At 44.4% G+C, this 18,147-nt stretch overlaps 4 protein-coding genes across 5 annotated transcripts; 2 read left to right on the top strand and 2 right to left on the bottom strand.

Moving 5' to 3' along the window:
- Nucleotides 1–3,946, top strand: LOC135614833 (probable polygalacturonase). Of its 2 annotated transcripts, none has more exons than XM_065112598.1 (6): nt 1–231; nt 392–728; nt 872–992; nt 2,415–2,589; nt 2,936–3,006; nt 3,129–3,946. In XM_065112598.1, exons 2-6 carry the CDS (start codon nt 396–398, stop codon nt 3,758–3,760), a joined length of 1,332 nt encoding a protein of 443 aa, XP_064968670.1. In that variant the 5' UTR covers nt 1–231; nt 392–395; the 3' UTR covers nt 3,761–3,946. The 2 variants fall into 2 exon arrangements, with proteins under 2 accessions (XP_064968670.1, XP_064968669.1); XM_065112597.1 differs by having other exon boundaries at nt 10–222.
- A 312-nt stretch (nt 3,947–4,258) lies between these two features.
- Nucleotides 4,259–5,236, bottom strand: LOC135613852 (uncharacterized). Its single transcript, XM_065110869.1, has one exon. The coding sequence runs from the start codon at nt 5,234–5,236 to the stop codon at nt 4,259–4,261; it is 978 nt and encodes a 325-aa protein (XP_064966941.1).
- Nucleotides 5,237–7,331: 2,095 nt separating this feature from the next.
- LOC135614831 (UDP-glycosyltransferase 72B1-like) lies at nt 7,332–9,015 on the top strand. Its single transcript, XM_065112596.1, has one exon. It carries the CDS (start codon nt 7,392–7,394, stop codon nt 8,826–8,828), a length of 1,437 nt encoding a protein of 478 aa, XP_064968668.1. The 5' UTR covers nt 7,332–7,391; the 3' UTR covers nt 8,829–9,015.
- Nucleotides 9,016–9,083: 68 nt separating this feature from the next.
- LOC135614830 (high mobility group B protein 13-like) lies at nt 9,084–11,538 on the bottom strand. The gene is made up of 10 exons (XM_065112595.1): nt 11,058–11,538; nt 10,578–10,964; nt 10,469–10,497; nt 10,287–10,392; nt 10,140–10,205; nt 9,981–10,046; nt 9,804–9,908; nt 9,615–9,715; nt 9,448–9,532; nt 9,084–9,372 (listed from the first exon to the last, which is right to left on the bottom strand). Exons 1-10 carry the CDS (start codon nt 11,469–11,471, stop codon nt 9,235–9,237), a joined length of 1,497 nt encoding a protein of 498 aa, XP_064968667.1. The 5' UTR covers nt 11,472–11,538; the 3' UTR covers nt 9,084–9,234.
- Between the last annotated feature and the right edge of the window lie 6,609 nt (nt 11,539–18,147).

The following is an 18,147-nucleotide window of genomic DNA, read 5'->3' as shown; positions in this document are numbered from 1 at the left end:
TCTGTGTCACATCTTTCTTTGTTGTTTTCTGTGTCCTAATCCATGAAATGTGAGAGCAGTAAGTATACTTGTAGCTTAACGAAAACTTACCATAAGGAAGAAGAAAAAGAGGCTTTTTTTAAGCTCTCTGGCCTCTGTTTCACTGACATCCTCAGCGCCGACACCGCACTGCTTCCTCTTCCATCACTTGGGAGTTTTTAGGCTTCGACCGAGTCTCCTTGGGTAAGCTCAGTGAGTCCATCTTCTGATTACGAACTCCAATCCTTGTAGTTTACTGCCCAAAGCTCACATTGTTATAGCTTCAGATACTGATCCAGAAATGAAGGAGAACTCATCTTGCTCCGTTGTTTGTTTTGATTCATAAGCTCATGTAATCAGCCTTCTTGCGCAGAAAGATGCAGCTGTTGCAAATTTTGGCGTTTCTGGCCGCGCTGCTGTCATCGTTACAGCAGTGCAGGGCGGCGGAAGCGGTGGCGACGTGCGCCGGCATCGTCCCGATGAGGTGGCGGAGAGAGGTGGTATCGATCACCGAGTTCGGCGCTGTGGGAGATGGGAAGACTCTCAACACTTGGTCCTTCCACAAGGCCATATACAGAATCCAGCACCTCAGGAAACGGGGTGGTACTCTTCTCTACATTCCCCCAGGGGTTTGGCTCACAGGAAGCTTCGACCTCACCAGCCACATGACACTGTACTTGGCCAGAGGAGCCGTCATCAAGGCCGCTCAGGTATCTACGCAGTACATAGGAACGGAGATGAATAAAGAATATTTGGATCGTGGCTTGTCTGGAGTCATCTGAGCGGGACTTGTTCTTGATTAGGTCTTTACATATGACAAGGTTTATGCTTTGGAGATCCTTTCTTGGTGCAGGATATATGGAACTGGCCTTTGGTGGATCCTTTACCATCCTATGGAAGAGGACGAGAGCTTCCTGGTAGCAGATATCGGAGCTTTATCCTGGGGAATGGAATCCGTGATGTGATCATAACAGGTGACTCCTCCTCCTCTCTTTGAATCAGGAGATTCTGCTTATGGATCTTTCTCTGTATAGCTATATTTCCTCTGCAGATCATTCACATATAATTGTTTCTCTGCTATCAGACTGGATGAAAGAATTGTCGGCTATGGTTAGGTTCCAGATTTCAGACTGTTCATCCAACATACTCCTGTGATCTTTGCAAGCTCACTTTGGACACAAAAACATTGAATCTAAAGTTCACCTTAGCAGCTTAGCATCGATTCAGAGTTGTCATCTGTTCATAGCTGTTTTATACTTCTTCAGAGATGTCTCATTCTTTAGCAATTCAATTCCTTTAAGTAAGCTATAAATGACAGATTGGTCAAAGCTCTGGGTGGCTTATGAACATTATATCTCGACTCGAATTATGTGAAGTGTAGTATTTATCCTGATCTAACTGGATTCTGATTTGCTAGTCTAATGAATCTTGCATACAACAACAACAAAACCGAAGTCCCAACTATTTGAGGTGTAATAAATCTTTCATCCGTAACCAAAATTCTTAGATATTATCACCTAAATCTTGCAAACTTGGTGATCAGGCCTTGCATTAGCTGAATGATTGTTTTTAATGAATCTATAATTGAACTTTCTTTTTTTTTTTGCCAAGGCTTCTGTTAATTCATTTCTCTGTTTTCTGCAATCACCAATTTGCAAGTTCATCAGGTAATGACTAATAATTTTACCAGAGCTTTCACTTTGAGTAATGATGCATCTAGAATTACTTCCTTGATATCTTTTGCATTGATATCTCTTTTGTTATATGTATTTTCTTAGAGATCTCAAAGTTCACAATAAAGAAATGATAACGATGCCCTGTAGTTCAGAATCTAGGCTTGGATCAAGGTGAACTATGGTTCTTGCTTTCCGAAGAGAAGGGAAACTGCCCGAATTGACTCTCTCTCTCTTGAGCAGAGGCCTAAATTTTCGCCTATATCACTTCATTTCATAAGTGGGAAATCATTTTGGCCATATTTGAGTAAGCTTTCGAGCCAATTGGAGTCCAGCTTTGCTCAAAACCAACCCGAGTGAAAGGGATGCGATAGAGAATGATTCATATTATGCCTACCCTTTCTCCGTAAAATGGGGTACGTGCTTATTTGATGCGGAAGATCCCTTAGGAAGCTTTCGCAAGTCGTTCTTAGATTTCACATCAACACTCTTCTCGTTCAGCAGTTAACTATTCATAAGATAGTGAACATAAGCTCTCACTTTTCTCTCTTCTTTTTGTCCAATTTGGGTGTGTTTAGAGTCAGTTGTTATGTCCAGGTCCTGTCATTGAACAGAAGAAATGTCTTAACTTGTTCTGGAATCTCTATGACTTCTCTATTTGCTTTCGTTCCATAATTCTTGAGTTGATTCACATCATCCTTATTATTTGTTCTGCTTTCCCAGGAGAAAATGGAACAATTGATGGTCAAGGTGATGTCTGGTGGAATGAATGGAGACAAAGAACTCTTCTTCACACAAGACCAAATTTGTTAGAGCTAATGAACTCCAGGGATGTTCTTGTTTCCAATGTGGTGTTTCTCAACTCTCCTTTCTGGAATGTGCACCCTGTTTATTGCAGGTAACCATGAGCAAACAAATTGCTCTCATAGCATGTATGTATGATATGAATGTTTTGGTAGCTTGATTGAGAGCTGCAGTTAATTGATACAGCTAAATGACCTCATGAACATAAGCTAGAAACATGAGGCATCACAAACCTTTCAGATTGCTTCCTACCAGTTGCTATCTGAAGCTGATTTATGATCTCCTTTGATTCTACTATTACATTTCAGGCTTTGCCCTTTGATTCATATAACAAGTCTAAGCTTTGTTCTACTATAATATAATCCTTGGATGCATACATATCAAGCTTAGCTTTGCACTATTGTAATGCTTCTGCATCTAACCTAACATCTTTCTTGCAGCAATGTGGTGATAAAGCATGTGACTGTGTTGGCTCCATCTGACTCCCCTAACACTGATGGAATTGATCCTGGTATGCTTCTCTCATACGTCAAGTCTCAGCCTCTAGTGCTACGGAACAAGATGAATAAGAAGGATGATTCCTTTGATGATGTTTTTGTCTCCATCTTCATGAACTTTTCTTCCATGACTTAGATTCTAGCTCAAATGTCTGCATCGAGGATTCCTTTGTCGCAACTGGGGATGATCTGGTGGCTGTGAAGAGTGGCTGGGACGAGTATGGAATTGCTTACGGCCGTCCAAGCTCTGGCATCACGGTGAGAAGGCTCACGGGCTCCTCACCCTTCTCCGGCATCGCCATCGGAAGCGAGACCTCAGGCGGGGTGGAGAACGTATTGGTGGAGAACATCAACCTCTACGACGTTGGCATTGGAATCCACATCAAGACCAACGTCGGCAGGGGAGGCTACATCAGAAACATAACCATCAGCGACGTCAACATGAACAACGTTCGGAAGGCCATCAGGATCGCCGGCGACGTCGGTGACCACCCCGACGAGAACTTTGATCCCAACGCAGTCCCGACGGTTGATGGAGTGACGATCAAGAACGTGTGGGGTGAGGAGGTTGAGCAGCCGGGATCCATCGAGGGCATCAAGAACTCGCCTTTCACTCGGGTATGCCTCTCCAACGTCAAGCTCTGGGGCGTCGGGGCCTCGCCGTGGAAGTGCACGGACGTCACTGGGGCTGCGCTCGGAGTCAACCCAGGGCCATGTCCGCAGCTCACCAGCAGCTTTGCAATGAGCTATTGCTCGAATGATTTCTAATGTCGGAGTGCTCTGCGGTCATCTTGTTCTTCAGATCTTGAAGATGGCCACAGTGCTACAGAACAATATGTACATGATTTGCCAAGGAAGTCTCGACTTTGCTGGAACTGTTTCAGCAAATCAGCAGCGGTGTTCAGCATGAAGATTCTGAAGGTAATATAAGCAACTGTGTTAATCTGTTCTTCCGATCGCATCATGTTCATTGAGAATGATTGTTCACTCTCATCGTGTCTACCACATGTCGACTAGAGATGCATCATCTTCTGAAAACATTACCAGCCAGAAACATTCCAAAGAAAACAGAGAACAATTATTGGAAGAAGATGATACAAGATCAAACATGGAACGTTTTATCAACACGGAACAGGTACGGATGGCTAGTAGATGATACGACACAGAAGAAACAGATCATGTCATGCTGATCTAGGAAAACACACACGATAAGATGGAACATTGTAAGCTGCTACCAGCTTGTCTTCAGCACCGGAGGAGGTCTACCTACAGCTCCAAGCGATTCTTCAGCTCCCGATACCACTTCATCCATCCCTCGCCCTCGTTCTCCTGCTTGTGCTTGCTCTTCTCTTTGTCCTTGTTCTTCTCCTTCTCCTTGTTCTTCTCCTTATCTTTGTTCTTGTTCTTCTCCTTTTCCTTATCTTTCTCCTTGTTCTTCTCCTTATCTTTGTTCTTGTTCTTCTCCTTATCTTTGTCTTTCTCCTTGTTCTTCTCCTTATCCTTGTTCTTCTCCTTATCTTTGTTCTTGTTCTTCTCCTTATCTTTCTCCTTGTTCTTCTCCTTCTCCTTATCTTTCTCCTTGTTCTTCTCCTTATCTTTGTCTTTCTCCTTGTTCTTCTCTTTATCCTTGTTCTTCTCCTTATCTTTGTTCTTGTTCTTCTCCTTCTCCTTGTCTTTATCCTTGTTCTTCTCCTTATTCTTCTCTTTATCCTTGTTCTTCTCCTTCTCCTTGTCTTTGTTCTTGTTCTTCTCCTTCTCCTTGTCTTTATCCTTGTTCTTCTCCTTATTCTTCTCTTTATCCTTGTTCTTATTCTTAGTCTGAAGCTGCAGCTCCTCTTCTCCTGCCTCCTTTACCTCGTCTGAACCTGAATTCAAGTCGTCATCTTTCTTCTTGTACTCTTCGCCCCCACTATGGTCAACCGCCTCTGTTCTCTGCCACCCGTCGGCAGCCTTCTCCCTGCCTGTCTTCGCCTCACCGCCTGCTTCCCCGTCCTTCGCGTGGACCGAAGCGATCACGCCGTCTCCGTAGGGAACAGCGGCGCCGCGGTGACGGTAGCGGCGGCGGGAGCCATCTGCAGAGAGGGGGGCATCAACTTCGAAGCGGGGGACGGTGGCCGTGCGAAGGCCGCCCTCCGGCTGGTCGAGGTCCCCGGCGGCGGAGAGGGGAAGGGCGAGGCGGCCGGCATGAGAGAGGAAGAGGAGAGTGGAGAGCAGCGAGAGGATGAGGCTGGTGGCGCATTCCATGGATCTGCGACGGGAATGATGGTGGAGTGGTTGTGTTTGCGTATGACAGGACGGCAAGAGAATTAAAATAAGTATGCGGGGGACAGAAAAGTAAACAAACAAGTTCTCATCGTCTCCGCCACCTCTCGAGGGACGGAAGCGTCGGGATAAAAGCAGTGGACTCCTCTCTCGGTACCATCCCCACGTAGAAAGCAGATGAGGGGGGTCACATCTTGGACCAGTGGGTTGTAGGTCATCAAACAGTGAGGACGAACTCCACAGACGTGGACAGAAACATACGGGAAATTAGTGAAAGGTCATATAGAAGATATCAATGAAAAGCTAGCAATCCTCCGAGTTCCATTACTTCTACTTAGCATCCAGACAAGGACTCCTCTCTCCATCTGCAGTACAACAATGACCGAGCCCGTGAACAAAGATTCCATTGTTTGCTTCTGTAGTTATCGTCATTAAGGTTGCTCGATCATTTCACATAAGCACGAGTGAGGAGCGCTGACATTTCCACAAACACATCGTTTGGTATTAAAAGCAGAGCAGAGAACGTATTGGGAAACGTCAAACACGATACGAGCAGTTGATCCACTCGGACAAAAGAGCACAAACACTTTTCGTACACACACCTGTTTACGAACACAAGAACGGAAGAGGGCTGAGCAATACATCAAACACTATACATGCATACCTGACGCCCGTCCTCGTCCAAATCCATAAGTCCATGCAGCGCCATAGTCAACTTACTTAGATATGGAAGCGCTTCCAGAGGCCCCAAAGCCATTGCGCCAAGCGACCTCCATCTTCTTCTTCCTCGTCGTCTGAATCGGAGTCGGAGTCGGAGTCCGAATCAGGCTCTTCTTCTCTTTCTTTCTTGGTCTTGTATTCCTCCCCCTTGCTCTCCTCCGTCCACTTCGGCGCCGCAACCTCCTGCGGTCCCTGCTTCCCTTCCGCCTCCGCTACTGTCTCTTGCTCTTCCTCCTCCTTGACCACTTCGGCGTTCGATTCCCCGTCGTTGGCCGGGACCGATAAGATCATGTCGTCGCCATAGGGGACGACCACCTCCTCGTCGCCGGCGGCGCGGCTGAGGCGGACGCCGAATTGGGAGCCATGGCGGTACTGGTGGATGATGGGGCGGTGGGTGAGGTCGATGGTGCGGAAGGCATCGCCGGTAGCGGCACCATCCTCGCGTAACTTTTCAACGGGGAGGACGGTGGCCGCCTGGCGGGAGTCTTCAGGCCGCTCACGGTCGAGCTCCGCCACGTAAGAGGCGGGTAGGGTAAGGCGGGTGGCGGTGGAGAGAAGGAAGAGGGTGGAGATGACGGAGAGGACGACGGCGATCTTGGCTACGCCCATGGCTCCCTGCGATCGTAGACACGATGTGCAGTGCACTTTTCACACGCGAGGGATGATGACCGAGTCAAAATAATCCGATGTCAATTTGGTCAACGGTGTACAGCTGATAGATGTAAGAAAATAATTCCTACTAATAAAATGGGTTGATACAATAATTCCTACCAATAAAGGTTCTTAGTATTCTTCTCTGGCAGCCGCCTCACAGGGGATTCCTCCTCCTCATGTTGACATGTTCTGCAACCTAACACATGAATCAATCGTCAGCCACTCTGGCCATGCCAAATGCACGAAGAACAACGTAAGACAACAAAACAAGCCACTATTAATTAAACTAAACCATAAAAAGGGGAATATTTTGCCGAAATATACAGCTTTTTCTTTCATGGAATCATTGGCGGCGAGGACTCGATATGAGCCGCGTCTCAATTATGTGGAGGAACCTTCTCGATCATGTGGATGCACTTAGGAGTAGGGAGGTGCACATCGATCAGTACTTACACTATCATCCATCCGACCGAGTCTCCGGCGGGCGGCGGCTTTCTGTGCGAATCTTGAGGCAGGGAATGGGTTTGTTGGGTGATTTAGTTAGTCGGAAGCAATCATATCATTTTTCATCCTCGCTCGCTCTCTCTCTCTCTCTCTCTCTCTCACTCAGAGATGAGCCTGACGCGTGCTTTACATCATCATCTCTCTCTCCTTCGTGTATATAACACGATGGAAGGGAGAGGACTCACCTCATCCTCGCTCGGTTAGATTGGCTTGTACGGGTCCCAGTCGTGTGCGATACTCGAGTCTTGTTCTGGTAGCCATGGAGGACAGCAACGGAGCAGCTGCTGCTACGAGGTCGCGGCGTCCTCACGTGGCGCTGCTGCCGACGCCCGGCATTGGCCACCTGATCCCCATGGCCGAAATGGCCAAGCTCCTCGTCGCCCGCCATGGCTTCTCCGTCACCATCATCACCTTGGCCATCTCCGCCTCCAAGGCCCAGGCCACCCTCCTCTCCTCCCTCCCCCACTCCGTCTCCTCCCTCGCCCTCGCCCACGTTCCCCTCCACGACCTCCCTCCCGACGCCAACATTGAGACCACCATGGCTGTCGCCATAGTCCGCTCCCTCCCCGCCCTCCGCGACGCCCTGTCCCGCCTACGATCCTCCGATAACCTCGTCGCCTTCGTGGCCGACATCTTTGGCACCGACGCCTTCGATGTCTCCCGCGAGCTCGGCGTCCCGCCCTATCTCTTCTTCCCCACCAACCTCCTCACACTCTCGCTCCTCCTCCACCTCCCCGAGCTCGACGCCACCACCAGCTGCGAGTACCGGGACCAACCCGCGCCGCTCCGCCTACCGGGTTGCGTCCCCATCCCCGGACCGGACCTCCTCCAGCCGATCCAGGACCGGTCCAACGACGCCTACCGGTGGGTGCTCCACCAAGCGCGCCGGTACTGGGAGGCGGAGGGCATTCTCGCCAACACCTTCGATGCTATGGAGCCGGAGGCCGCAAATATCCTCCAGCAGACCGTACCGGGCCGTCCGCCGGTTTACCTTGTCGGGCCGCTGACGCAGTCCGGGAAGAACGAAGCCGACGAGGGGGCCGAGTGTTTGCGGTGGTTGGACCGGCAGCCAAAGGGATCGGTGCTGTTCGTGTCCTTCGGCAGCGGCGGAACGCTGTCGATGGCACAGATGGCGGAACTCGCTCTGGGGTTGGAGCTGAGCGGGCAGCGCTTCCTGTGGGTCGTCAAGAGCCCGAGCGACGGCGGGGACGCCAGCGAGGCATACTTCACCGTCCAGAGCAAGGAGGACCCGTTCCGGTTCCTGCCGGCGGGGTTCGTGGACCGAACGCGAGAGGTGGGCCTGCTGGTCCCGTCGTGGGCGCCGCAAGCGGCGGTGCTAAACCACGCCGCTACCGGCGGCTTCCTGAGCCACTGCGGGTGGAACTCGACGCTGGAGAGCGTGAAAGCCGGGGTGCCGATGGTGGCATGGCCTCTGTTCGCAGAGCAGCGCCAGAACGCGGTGATGCTGGCGGAGGGCTCGAGGATCGCGCTGCGGTTGCCGAGGGCGGAGCAAGGGATCGTGCCGCGGGAGGAGGTGGCGCGGGTGGTGAAGGAGCTGATGGAGGGGGAAGAGGGAAAGGCCGCGCATCAGCGGGTGGCGGAGCTCCGGGAAGCTTCGGCCAGATGCCTGGAGGAGGGCGGCGCCGCGTACACGGCGCTTGACGCGGTCGGCAACAAGTGGAAGGCCACGAACTAAGCTACTTCCCAACGTCAATTTCTCATTGCTTGGTTTCTTTCTTTGCTTTTGTCTCAGTCCGTACTCCCTATCGAATCACACAGAGTGCTCCATGCAGCGGTCTGCTTCCGCAGGAGGCTGTTCAGTGTGTAATAAACACATTATCTGTCAGTGTAACCCATGAATCGATGTGAGAAAGCACGATGGTGTCATGAGCAGTACCGGAAACAAAATTACAACATCTCCATCAGAAACACAACACAGAAAACAAGTTGATGAGAGGAAGAATCTGACCACAATGAGTAAACAGGTCTCTACGAAACTATTTGACATGCAGGATAATTTCATCATTCAACATAAACATAATGGAAGCAGTAGAACACAAGAAGGGCAGTGTTCAACAAAGACAATTGAACATAACAAAAGTTCAGGACTCGTGTTCGGGAGTAGTGGTCTTGCTGGCCATAGCGACAACTTTGTTGTACTCCTCTAATTCTTTCTTGTATGCATTTATGCCTTCTGCTGCTTTCTCGTTCCATGTCTGCCTCTCAGCTTCACCCAAGTCCTGTAGCAGCAAGCAAGCAGTGTTGAGAAACACACCAAAACGCACTTCATCCATGGAGAATTAGATGATTATTACCTTCCATTTCACTGAAACCATGGCGTTCAAAGTGGAATAGGGAATTCCCGGATGTTCCTCCATGAGTTGCTTCCTTGCTTCTTTGCTGGAATAGGGAATGAAATGAGTTAGCCTCAACTATATACATGAATACCTGAGGACTTAAAACTCCAGCATCATATCCAAACCTGAAGAGAAGGAAAGAAGAGGGTGGCTTCTTTGGCCTGTTAGGATCTGCATTCTGTTCTTCCTTGTTTTTCTTCTTCTTGTGACGGTCCTCCTTCGTTTTCTGTTCAAGATTTCAGTAAACATTACCCAATGGAGTTTATCATACGGAAAACAGAAAGCCTCGAGCATGAAAGAAAAATGAATTCAACCTTAATTATATTCTCTGTTTTCTCCTTCTTCTTCAACAATTGAAGGGCTTCCTGCTTTAGAACTTTCCTCTGCTCCTCTTCTTCCTTCTCTAATGTCGCAGCTTCCTGATTGGTACATTGAGTTAGTATTATCTTGGTTTAGATTTTTGAGCTCTGGAAACATTAGTTTCTTCTTACCTCGAACTTTCTTTGCTTGTAAAGCTCCATTTCCCGATTATAATCTTCCTTCTGTTTCTTAGCAACCTGTGGGAACGTACCAATGTATGAGAGAATAAAGCAACAATTAAAAGTTATTTCTCCACTGTTGGCTGCAGAAAGGATCGATTTTTTTGATACCTCCTCATAGGGTGCTTTCTGCTCTCCAGTCATGTTCTTCCACTCCTCTCCTGCTATCTTAGAGATCTGAGGTTGATACATACCATGAGATTAACTGGGTAACTGCAGATTGCTACTAGGTTTTAGGTTCTGTAAGCTAAGTATTACCTCGAGGACATTTTTGTTCTCTTGTAGCAGAGCCTCGCGTCGTTCTTTCGAGAAGAGGAAGAAAGCTGACATGGGTTGCTTTGGCTTCAAAGGATCTTTCTCCTTCCTGAAGGAAAATATGACACTGGATATAACATTTGACCTTCAAAGACAGGAAAAAGAGATTGTAGAGATGACAATACCTCGGTTTATTGCCCTCTTTATCGGCTTCCTGTAATACATAATGGATCAGCTTCTGCGGCACCAGGAAAAGATCTTGAATCCATATCATTTTTCTTACGAGAAACTGACCTGTTTGAACTGCAGATACTGTTCGAGCAACTCCATGGCTGTCTTTTGCAGCTGCTCTCCCTCCAGCAGTTTCATCGCCTCGTTCTCGCGCTTCTCCTGCTTCACCACCTGCAAGTAGGCCTCTTTCTCTTGCTGGTACTTGTCTTCGTAGGGCTTCTTTTCTTGGGCGCTCAACGCCTTCCATCTCGCTCCCAGCACATTGGAAATCTCTTTGAAATCTGCATCAGGGTTCTCTTTCTTGGCTTCGTTCCACTGATCTTTGCACCATGAGATGTATGCCGGACACGGCTTCTTGGTCTTCTCGACGCCGGTCTTGTTCTTATGATTCTTCTTCTTTTCGTTCTTTTCTTGATCTTTCTCTCTCAGAGACTTAACCAGAGGAAGGCTCTGTTCGAAATCAACAAGAGCAGAAAAACCCCCTGAAACCCTAGTCCTAAGACGAAACGAAAAGAGATATACAAATCTAGTGAAGGCGCGTACCATGGTTGGCTTGAACTCCTTCAATTTCTGGAGTTTCTTGAGCTCATCCTGTAGCCGCTCCTGTTCCTTGCCGCAGTTCTCGATCTCTTCGTCCTTCTGCTTCAGCACCTCATCCCGTTGCTTCAGGAGCTCCTCCGTTTTCTCCTTCTCCAGCTGAAGCATATGCAGCCGCCCCTGGAGTTCTTGCAACTCGTCGGCGAAGGACTTGCCAGTCACCGCAGAAGACTTGGGCTTGGGAGGGACTTTCTTGGAATTCTTCGGCGAGAGGAGCTGAGAGAGCCCGTCTCGGCTCTCCTTGCCAACTTCCCCAAGCGGGGACGAGGATTCGCCAGCGGGGATATTGATGTCGCTTGGCGACAAATTCTTCAGCGCCTTCCGGCTCCTCCCTTTCCTCTGAACTGCCGCGGCTGCCATGGCTAACGGAAGGGAAGAGAGAAGAGGGAGATGAAGATGAGGGCAGAGGAAAGACGGTGGAGACGGACCGAAGGATGTTGGGGGTTTATGTAACGGTCAGACACAACGGTACTATTATTCAAAATTCAAATCGAGTGTGAGGCAGAATTGAGAACTATTTCGGTTCCGCGGGCGCGAAATTGGACGGACTCGACCGTTGGGTCTTCGAACACTTCCCAGGGGAAGTGATCAAAATTCACGAATCACGAAGAGGCAATTGACCCATGCATGTTAACATGGTTGACGTTGAGAGACGATGTTCGTTGACATTATCTTAGTTTTGTTGACCGTATCATATGTCACGTTGCAGTGATGGTCAAATTGTGACTCCTGCAAGATATTTATTTTGACCACAACTTAATATACCTTAATTTAAAATTAATAGAAATAAAATTTTGGCATCATCAAATTGAAGGAATATTTGAACGGTAGTAATATTATTCACCGTCTCAATAGGGACACATATTTCATTTATAATTATTATTTTTCTTGATAGGTTAATCAAAAATTGACTTCCTCGATTTTATGTATACAGCTTCAAATTTGGTACGAAATGTTTTAAGTTTGCTTATTCACACTCTCATGTTTCTTTTTATAAAATCATAAATTTATATAAAAGTATTTTTATTAAAAAATTTGTTTAAAAATTTATGTGACAAATGTATACCACTAGAATGGTTCGAGGAAACATAATTAGTGTAAGTATTTTGGAGACAATAAGTTGTTAATATTTTGATCAATTCGATATGGTTTGAATCTATATACATAAGATTGTCGAATGTGCCTTCAAGGTTGAAACATCGAGCTCCCGATGTGTTGTTTGCATAAAGACTAAGGTCGGGAGAGGTTTCTCGCCTTGATCCCTCCGACACCCAAGTTAGCAACCCGAGGTATATGAGTATAAATGTAAGTCGTTAAAAAAGGTAACCCCTTATTCATTATGTTGAAGATGAGTTTTTATATCTAATCGTACAAGAACAATATATTTTATGAAATATGGTTAAAATTTATTTTAGCCCTTGTAGTTTTGACCATAGACCACTTAAAGACCTTATGGTTTACTCGTGTTTAAAATAAAAAACGTAACATACAAACCCCTCCCATCAAGTTTGAGTAAACAAACGTTAGAGTTTACTTACGTGTCATACTAACTCATAATAAAATATTAATATAATGATATATATAATTTAAATAAAATATATATTTATTTTAGCATATGTGATTTTAGTCATGTACTACTTAATCCCTTATTATTTTGTTCGTGTCTAAAATAACTTTTATATTTTTAAAAACATAACATATAAGCTCATGCATCAAGTCTGAGTTAACAGATGTTAGAGTCTACTTACGTGACATGTTGATTCATAATAAATTATTAATATAATAATATATAATTTAAGTTTAATAAAAAGGTCTATCTAATTGAGAAAGATAAAATAACAAAGGCTGTAGGAAGAGAGGTAAAGGTAGGAGAGGTCAGAAGTGGAGGTGAGAGAGAGTTAGACCACCACCTCGTAGGCGTGATGGATGGAGCCATAGGAGATGACGAAGTGGGAGGCAATGGACACGAAGACGCTCAGGAGGAGAAAGAGGGACTAGGAGACCATTACATCATGCCTAATGTTGGACTGATCAATGCACATCCACTTGAGGCAGGATCGGAAACTCTTAAGCTTATCATTAGCTCGATAGATGTTGCGTTCACACAACATCCTACTAGGCAACAATGGCTCAGTATTATTACTAGTGGTAGCTTCTATGATGATGCCTCCCACATTAATGGTGGTCTTGATTTTTTTTAATTTAAATTAATATATTATTATATTAATGATTTATTGTGAGTTAGTATGTCATATAAATAGACTCTAACATCTATCAACTTAGACTTGATAGGAGGGACTTATATACTATAATGAGAGGGAGTTATATGTTATATTTTAAAAAATATAAGAATTATTTTAGATATAAACAAAACAATAAGGGCTTAAGTAGTCATGACCAATATTACAAGGGCTAAAATATACCCTTTTTAACTTAAATTATACTAACATTATATTAATAGCTTATTATGAGTCATTATGTCACGTAAGTAGACTCTAACGTATGTTAACTCAGACTTGACGGGAGGGGCTTATATGCTACGTTTTTTTAAAATATATAGGTTATTTTAAACACGAGTAAACTATAGTAGCTTAAATAATCTATGGCTAAAATCATAGAGGTTAAGATGAACCTTAACCCCTATGAAATATTCTACGAGGAGACAACCTCTAACCATTTCCAATGGCCTCTTCATCTGACATGTGTCTGCCTACCTTAGACCTTTATCCACATGGAAAGATGGGTGGAGGGTAGCCTCCGTCCTCTCCTTCCATCCCGGATACCATGTAACGGTCATATGTCGAATTAAGATTAGTTGATGGTATATTCCCTATTATTTATCCTGCCCCTTGTATTGTTGAGGGACACACTTTGGTTGGACGGAGTCAGGTTTTTCAACCTCCATACCTCAGGCGAAGGATAGAGTATGGTTTCCTGACCTCCCCGTCTTTAGTGAAAGTAGGGGTCAAGCTTCCCAACCTTTATGCCTTGGCATAAGGCAAGGGTTGAGTTTCTTGACCTTCATATCCCGATGAAGCAGGGGTCAAGCTTCTTGACCTCCATGCCTTAACATAAGATGAGGGTTGGGTTTCTCGACCTCCCTAGATGGTTATGAGTTCAACCCTCATGGTGGACGTCACTCCGTCTTTAGTGAAGGTAGGGGTCGGGCTTCCCAACCTCGATGCCTTAGCGTAAGGCGAGGGTTGGGTTTCTTGACCATCATATCCCGATGAAGCGAGGGTTAGGGTTCTTGACCTCTATCCCTCGGCATAAGATGGGGGTTGGGTTTCTCGACCTCCCTAGGTGGTTGTGGATTCAGCCCCCATGGTGGGCGCCACCCTATCATTGACGAAGGTAGGGGTTGGATTTCTTGACCTCCTCGGGTGGTAATGGGTTCAACCCACTGTGGGGGCCACCTCATCTTTAATGAAAATGGGGGTTGAGCTTCCTAACCTCCACGCCTGGATGTAAGGTTAGGATCGAGTTTCTTGACCTCTATGTCTTAATGTAAGGTGGGGGTCAGGCTTCTCGGCCTCCCTGCCTCAAGCAAAAGAAGGTCTGCATCTCTTTTTTTATTATATTGAGACCTTGTTTCTACTCGAGGTACTTGCATCTCTCCTTTTTTTTTTTATTGGCCTCCAGGCGGATAGGTTTCGTTAGGCAATGATCTACCCACATTGAGTAAATGAGGGGTCGAAACTATATCTCCCTACTTGGAGTTTTTTTTCCCTTGTCTCATTATGACTGACTTACTCTCATGCAGGTCTAGTTTTGCCTCCTATCGTAATGAACTTCTTCTTACAAGGATTGGGTTTTTTTTACTCATACGCCTAGGGTATATTTTGTCTTATACCTCCCGCTATAGTATGTTTCTTATTATGCAGTTTTTTTGACTCACATGCCTCGGGCATATTTTGTTTTATGTCTCTCGTTATGGTAGGTTTCTTCTTACGTAAGTCAAGTTTTCCCGACTTATGCACCTTATGCATATTTTATCTTATGTCTTTTGTCATGATGAGTTTCTTCTTATGTGGGTATGGTTTTTCCAACTCATGCGCCTCAAGCCATTTTGTCTTGTGTCTCTCGTCTTAGTGGGTTTCTTATTATATGAGTTATGTTTTTTCGACTCATGCACCTTGGCCATATTTTGTCTCGTGCTTCTCACCGTAGCAGGTTTCTTATTATGTGGGTTAGGTTTTTCTAACTCACACGCCTTGGGCACATTTTATTTTATATCTCTCGCCGTAGCGAGTTTCTTCTTATGCGAGTTGGGTTTTTCCGACTCACACACCTTAGATATATTTTGTCTTATGCCTCCAACTGTAGTGGATTCCTTCTTACAAGGGTCAGATTTTCTTGACTCGCGCCTCGAGTGCTTGCCGCTGTGCTAGGTATCTTATTACGTGAGTCAGGTTTTCCTAACTCATGTATCTTAACTATATTTTATCTTATGCCTCCCTCTATAGTAGGTTTCTTATTATGCGGGTCGAGTTTTCCCAACTCATGCACCTCAGACATATCTTATTTTGTATCTTCCATAGTAATAATTTCTTTATTATGCTAATTGGTTTTTTTGACTCATGTACCTCGGATATATTTTGTCTTGTACCTCCTGTTAGCTTGCATGACATCTATGACTAGCACCTCCTATAGTAGTTGGCTTCTTATTACATGGGTCGAGTTTTCTCGACTCATGTATTCACACACATTTTTTTCTTATGAATTGTTGGTCTTTTTTAAGTCATTGAGTCTGCCTACTTGACTTAGTCTATATGTCTATTTTTTTCTGCATCGTTCGACTCATCCACCCGAGCAGTCTCCACCTAGGTAGGTCAAGGCCTCATTTCTAATCTAATTAGTGTAGTCTTTTCAAGTAATGAAACTTTCTTTTCTTAACTTGTAACATTTATAACTTGAAAATATTTTTTTTATAATAGCACTAAAGACATTGTAGATCAAGGCTTAATGCTCAAGGCATAGTTACCCTGACCTAACCCCAACAGATGTATTATAGGTAGATATTCTTTTAAGTTTGCAATGCGTCATATCCTTGGAGACACCACATCTTTAAGGACGGGAGACGAAAATTCACTAGAACCAGTTTCTCTTGGATTTTCTAGGTGAACAATAATTGACCCAAGGTGGGGTCGACTAGCGCTTCCTCTTTTAATTGTTAGAACTCTTGTAACATCTCCTTCAAATGTTGATCCATCTGCATAGTTAGATACATAGAGAAATCCTCCATTGAATCCACTGATTGAGTCTCGAATTTAAGTAAGATAGAGTTGGTATTGAAGTGTCCCCTCGGCTAGCGGTTTGATGGATCTCAAGCGCTTTTGGGATATCAGTACTATGTTGGGTGGGGTAACCTTGATGGGTGCTGATGGCATCGCTTGTTGGGCTAACTAGAGCAAAAGTAGAGCAACAACCTATATTATGCCCATTAGCATTTATACTTATTGAGCGAGATTCAAGAATTTCTCGATGAGGACGAGCAAGTGGTCAGGGTCATCCCTAGGGATGAGAGACCTGTGTCGTTAAATAGATGCATGTATTGTATTAATGTTTGTACCGAGGTGGATGTGTCCATATGTGAAAAAGGTGGCTACTGCCCCGTTGGATGAAAATACTATGGGTCGGGGACAAAGTATTCATGCTTGAGTGTTCATTGAGAGGGTCGATGGATGGGTGTTCCTGTTATATCGATATCTCCTTTTAGTGTCGAAAATATCAAGGGAAGAAGTCATTGACATCCTGGTCAACCCGAAGTGGTCCAAACCTATATGCACAAGGTTCTCTGAGGTGCCTCTGAGATGAAAACATCAATCTCCCGAGATACCACCTATACGAAGACAAACTCCGGGAGAGGTTTTCTAATTCGATTCATCTGACGTCCAAGTTAGCAACCCGAGATATATGAGTTTGCACTCGAATGGTAAAAAAAAAAGGTAACCCCCTATTATTGTGTTGAAGATGAATCTTTATACCTCATCAGAAAATATTTTATGGAGATATAGTCTTTAGCTGTCTCTAATAACCACTCATTAGCCTTTTGTCCAAGTAGGCGATAAGAGAGGGACGACTCATAATCGTTTGTCTTGTACCCTTGTCTATATGGGCAAACGAGTAGGGGACAGCTTCCATCCTCTTCTTTCATTCCGAACACTATATGGTGGTCACATGTCGGATGAAAAATAGATGATGATGACGTACTCCCTATCAAGTTCAAATTTAAAAATTTATGTAAATTAGTTTCAGAAGTTAAACACAATCCATCTAAGAAGAGATATAAAAGAAAAAATTCTGTATAAAAATTATACAAATTTTTTTAATAAGTAAAAATAAAGACTTTTTTGAATACTAATCATGTCACTCTAACTATACCTACAAGTAAAAAGAGGGTGATAGTCTTGAGAAATATTCCTCCAACAAGTTTCTCATGGTAACCCAATTTTAGTGAGATTTAGTTCTTTTCGCATATTCTCTCGTTAATTTTTTCAAACAATTATTCTTAAGATTAAATTGACTCAAATATTTGCATTATATATATATATATATTCAATAAACAGAAACATTAATTAATTATCAAATATATCAATTGATTTATTCATCATTAAAATATAAAATCAAGAAAATATAACACTGCAACAACGTGGTCATATGAGGTTTGATGATTGATGTAACTAAAAGATGCCTATGAGAAACAACTTTTCGAAATGGAAGACGAATATTGAAATAGTTATAAAAGAAAATTTTAACTTATATCAATTATAATACTTAAAATAATTATTATATATATACATGAATACTTTAAATATGTAAAGTATTCATGTATATGATAATATTATTTTCATAAATCTTTAAAGTATTCATGAATACTTTAAATATGCTATTACGGAAAATTGTTGTGGTGTATGCCAATAATAATATTATTTTCTTTTCAGGTTTTCACTCGAGATATGTTTTTTTTCCGTTCTTTTCCCTCTCCATTAAATTCAAACAAATTAAAAGAAAATATTTCCCCTTTTCCCCTCCC

Source organism: Musa acuminata, chromosome BXJ2-6 (assembly GCF_036884655.1).
Source record: "Musa acuminata AAA Group cultivar baxijiao chromosome BXJ2-6, Cavendish_Baxijiao_AAA, whole genome shotgun sequence".
Taxonomy (NCBI): domain Eukaryota; kingdom Viridiplantae; phylum Streptophyta; class Magnoliopsida; order Zingiberales; family Musaceae; genus Musa; species Musa acuminata.
The sequence above is the reverse complement of the archived record's forward strand: the minus strand, read 5'-3'. Positions and strand labels throughout refer to the sequence as shown.

Bases quoted from the DNA above. Each gene is read 5' to 3' on its own strand.
- LOC135614833 (XM_065112598.1), top strand. From the start codon at position 396: ATGCAGCTGTTGCAAATTTTGGCGTTTCTGGCCGCGCTGCTGTCATCG. The intron at 729-871 runs GTATCTACGCAG...TTCTTGGTGCAG, and splicing joins CCGTCATCAAGGCCGCTCAG to GATATATGGAACTGGCCTTT. The intron at 2,590-2,935 runs GTAACCATGAGC...TCTTTCTTGCAG, and splicing joins GTGCACCCTGTTTATTGCAG to CAATGTGGTGATAAAGCATG.
- LOC135613852 (XM_065110869.1), bottom strand. From the start codon at position 5,236: ATGGAATGCGCCACCAGCCTCATCCTCTCGCTGCTCTCCACTCTCCTC.
- LOC135614831 (XM_065112596.1), top strand. From the start codon at position 7,392: ATGGAGGACAGCAACGGAGCAGCTGCTGCTACGAGGTCGCGGCGTCCT.
- LOC135614830 (XM_065112595.1), bottom strand. From the start codon at position 11,471: ATGGCAGCCGCGGCAGTTCAGAGGAAAGGGAGGAGCCGGAAGGCGCTG. The intron at 10,498-10,577 runs GTCAGTTTCTCG...TATGTATTACAG, and splicing joins AGTATCTGCAGTTCAAACAG to GAAGCCGATAAAGAGGGCAA. The intron at 10,047-10,139 runs GTATCAAAAAAA...ACGTTCCCACAG, and splicing joins AGAAAGCACCCTATGAGGAG to GTTGCTAAGAAACAGAAGGA.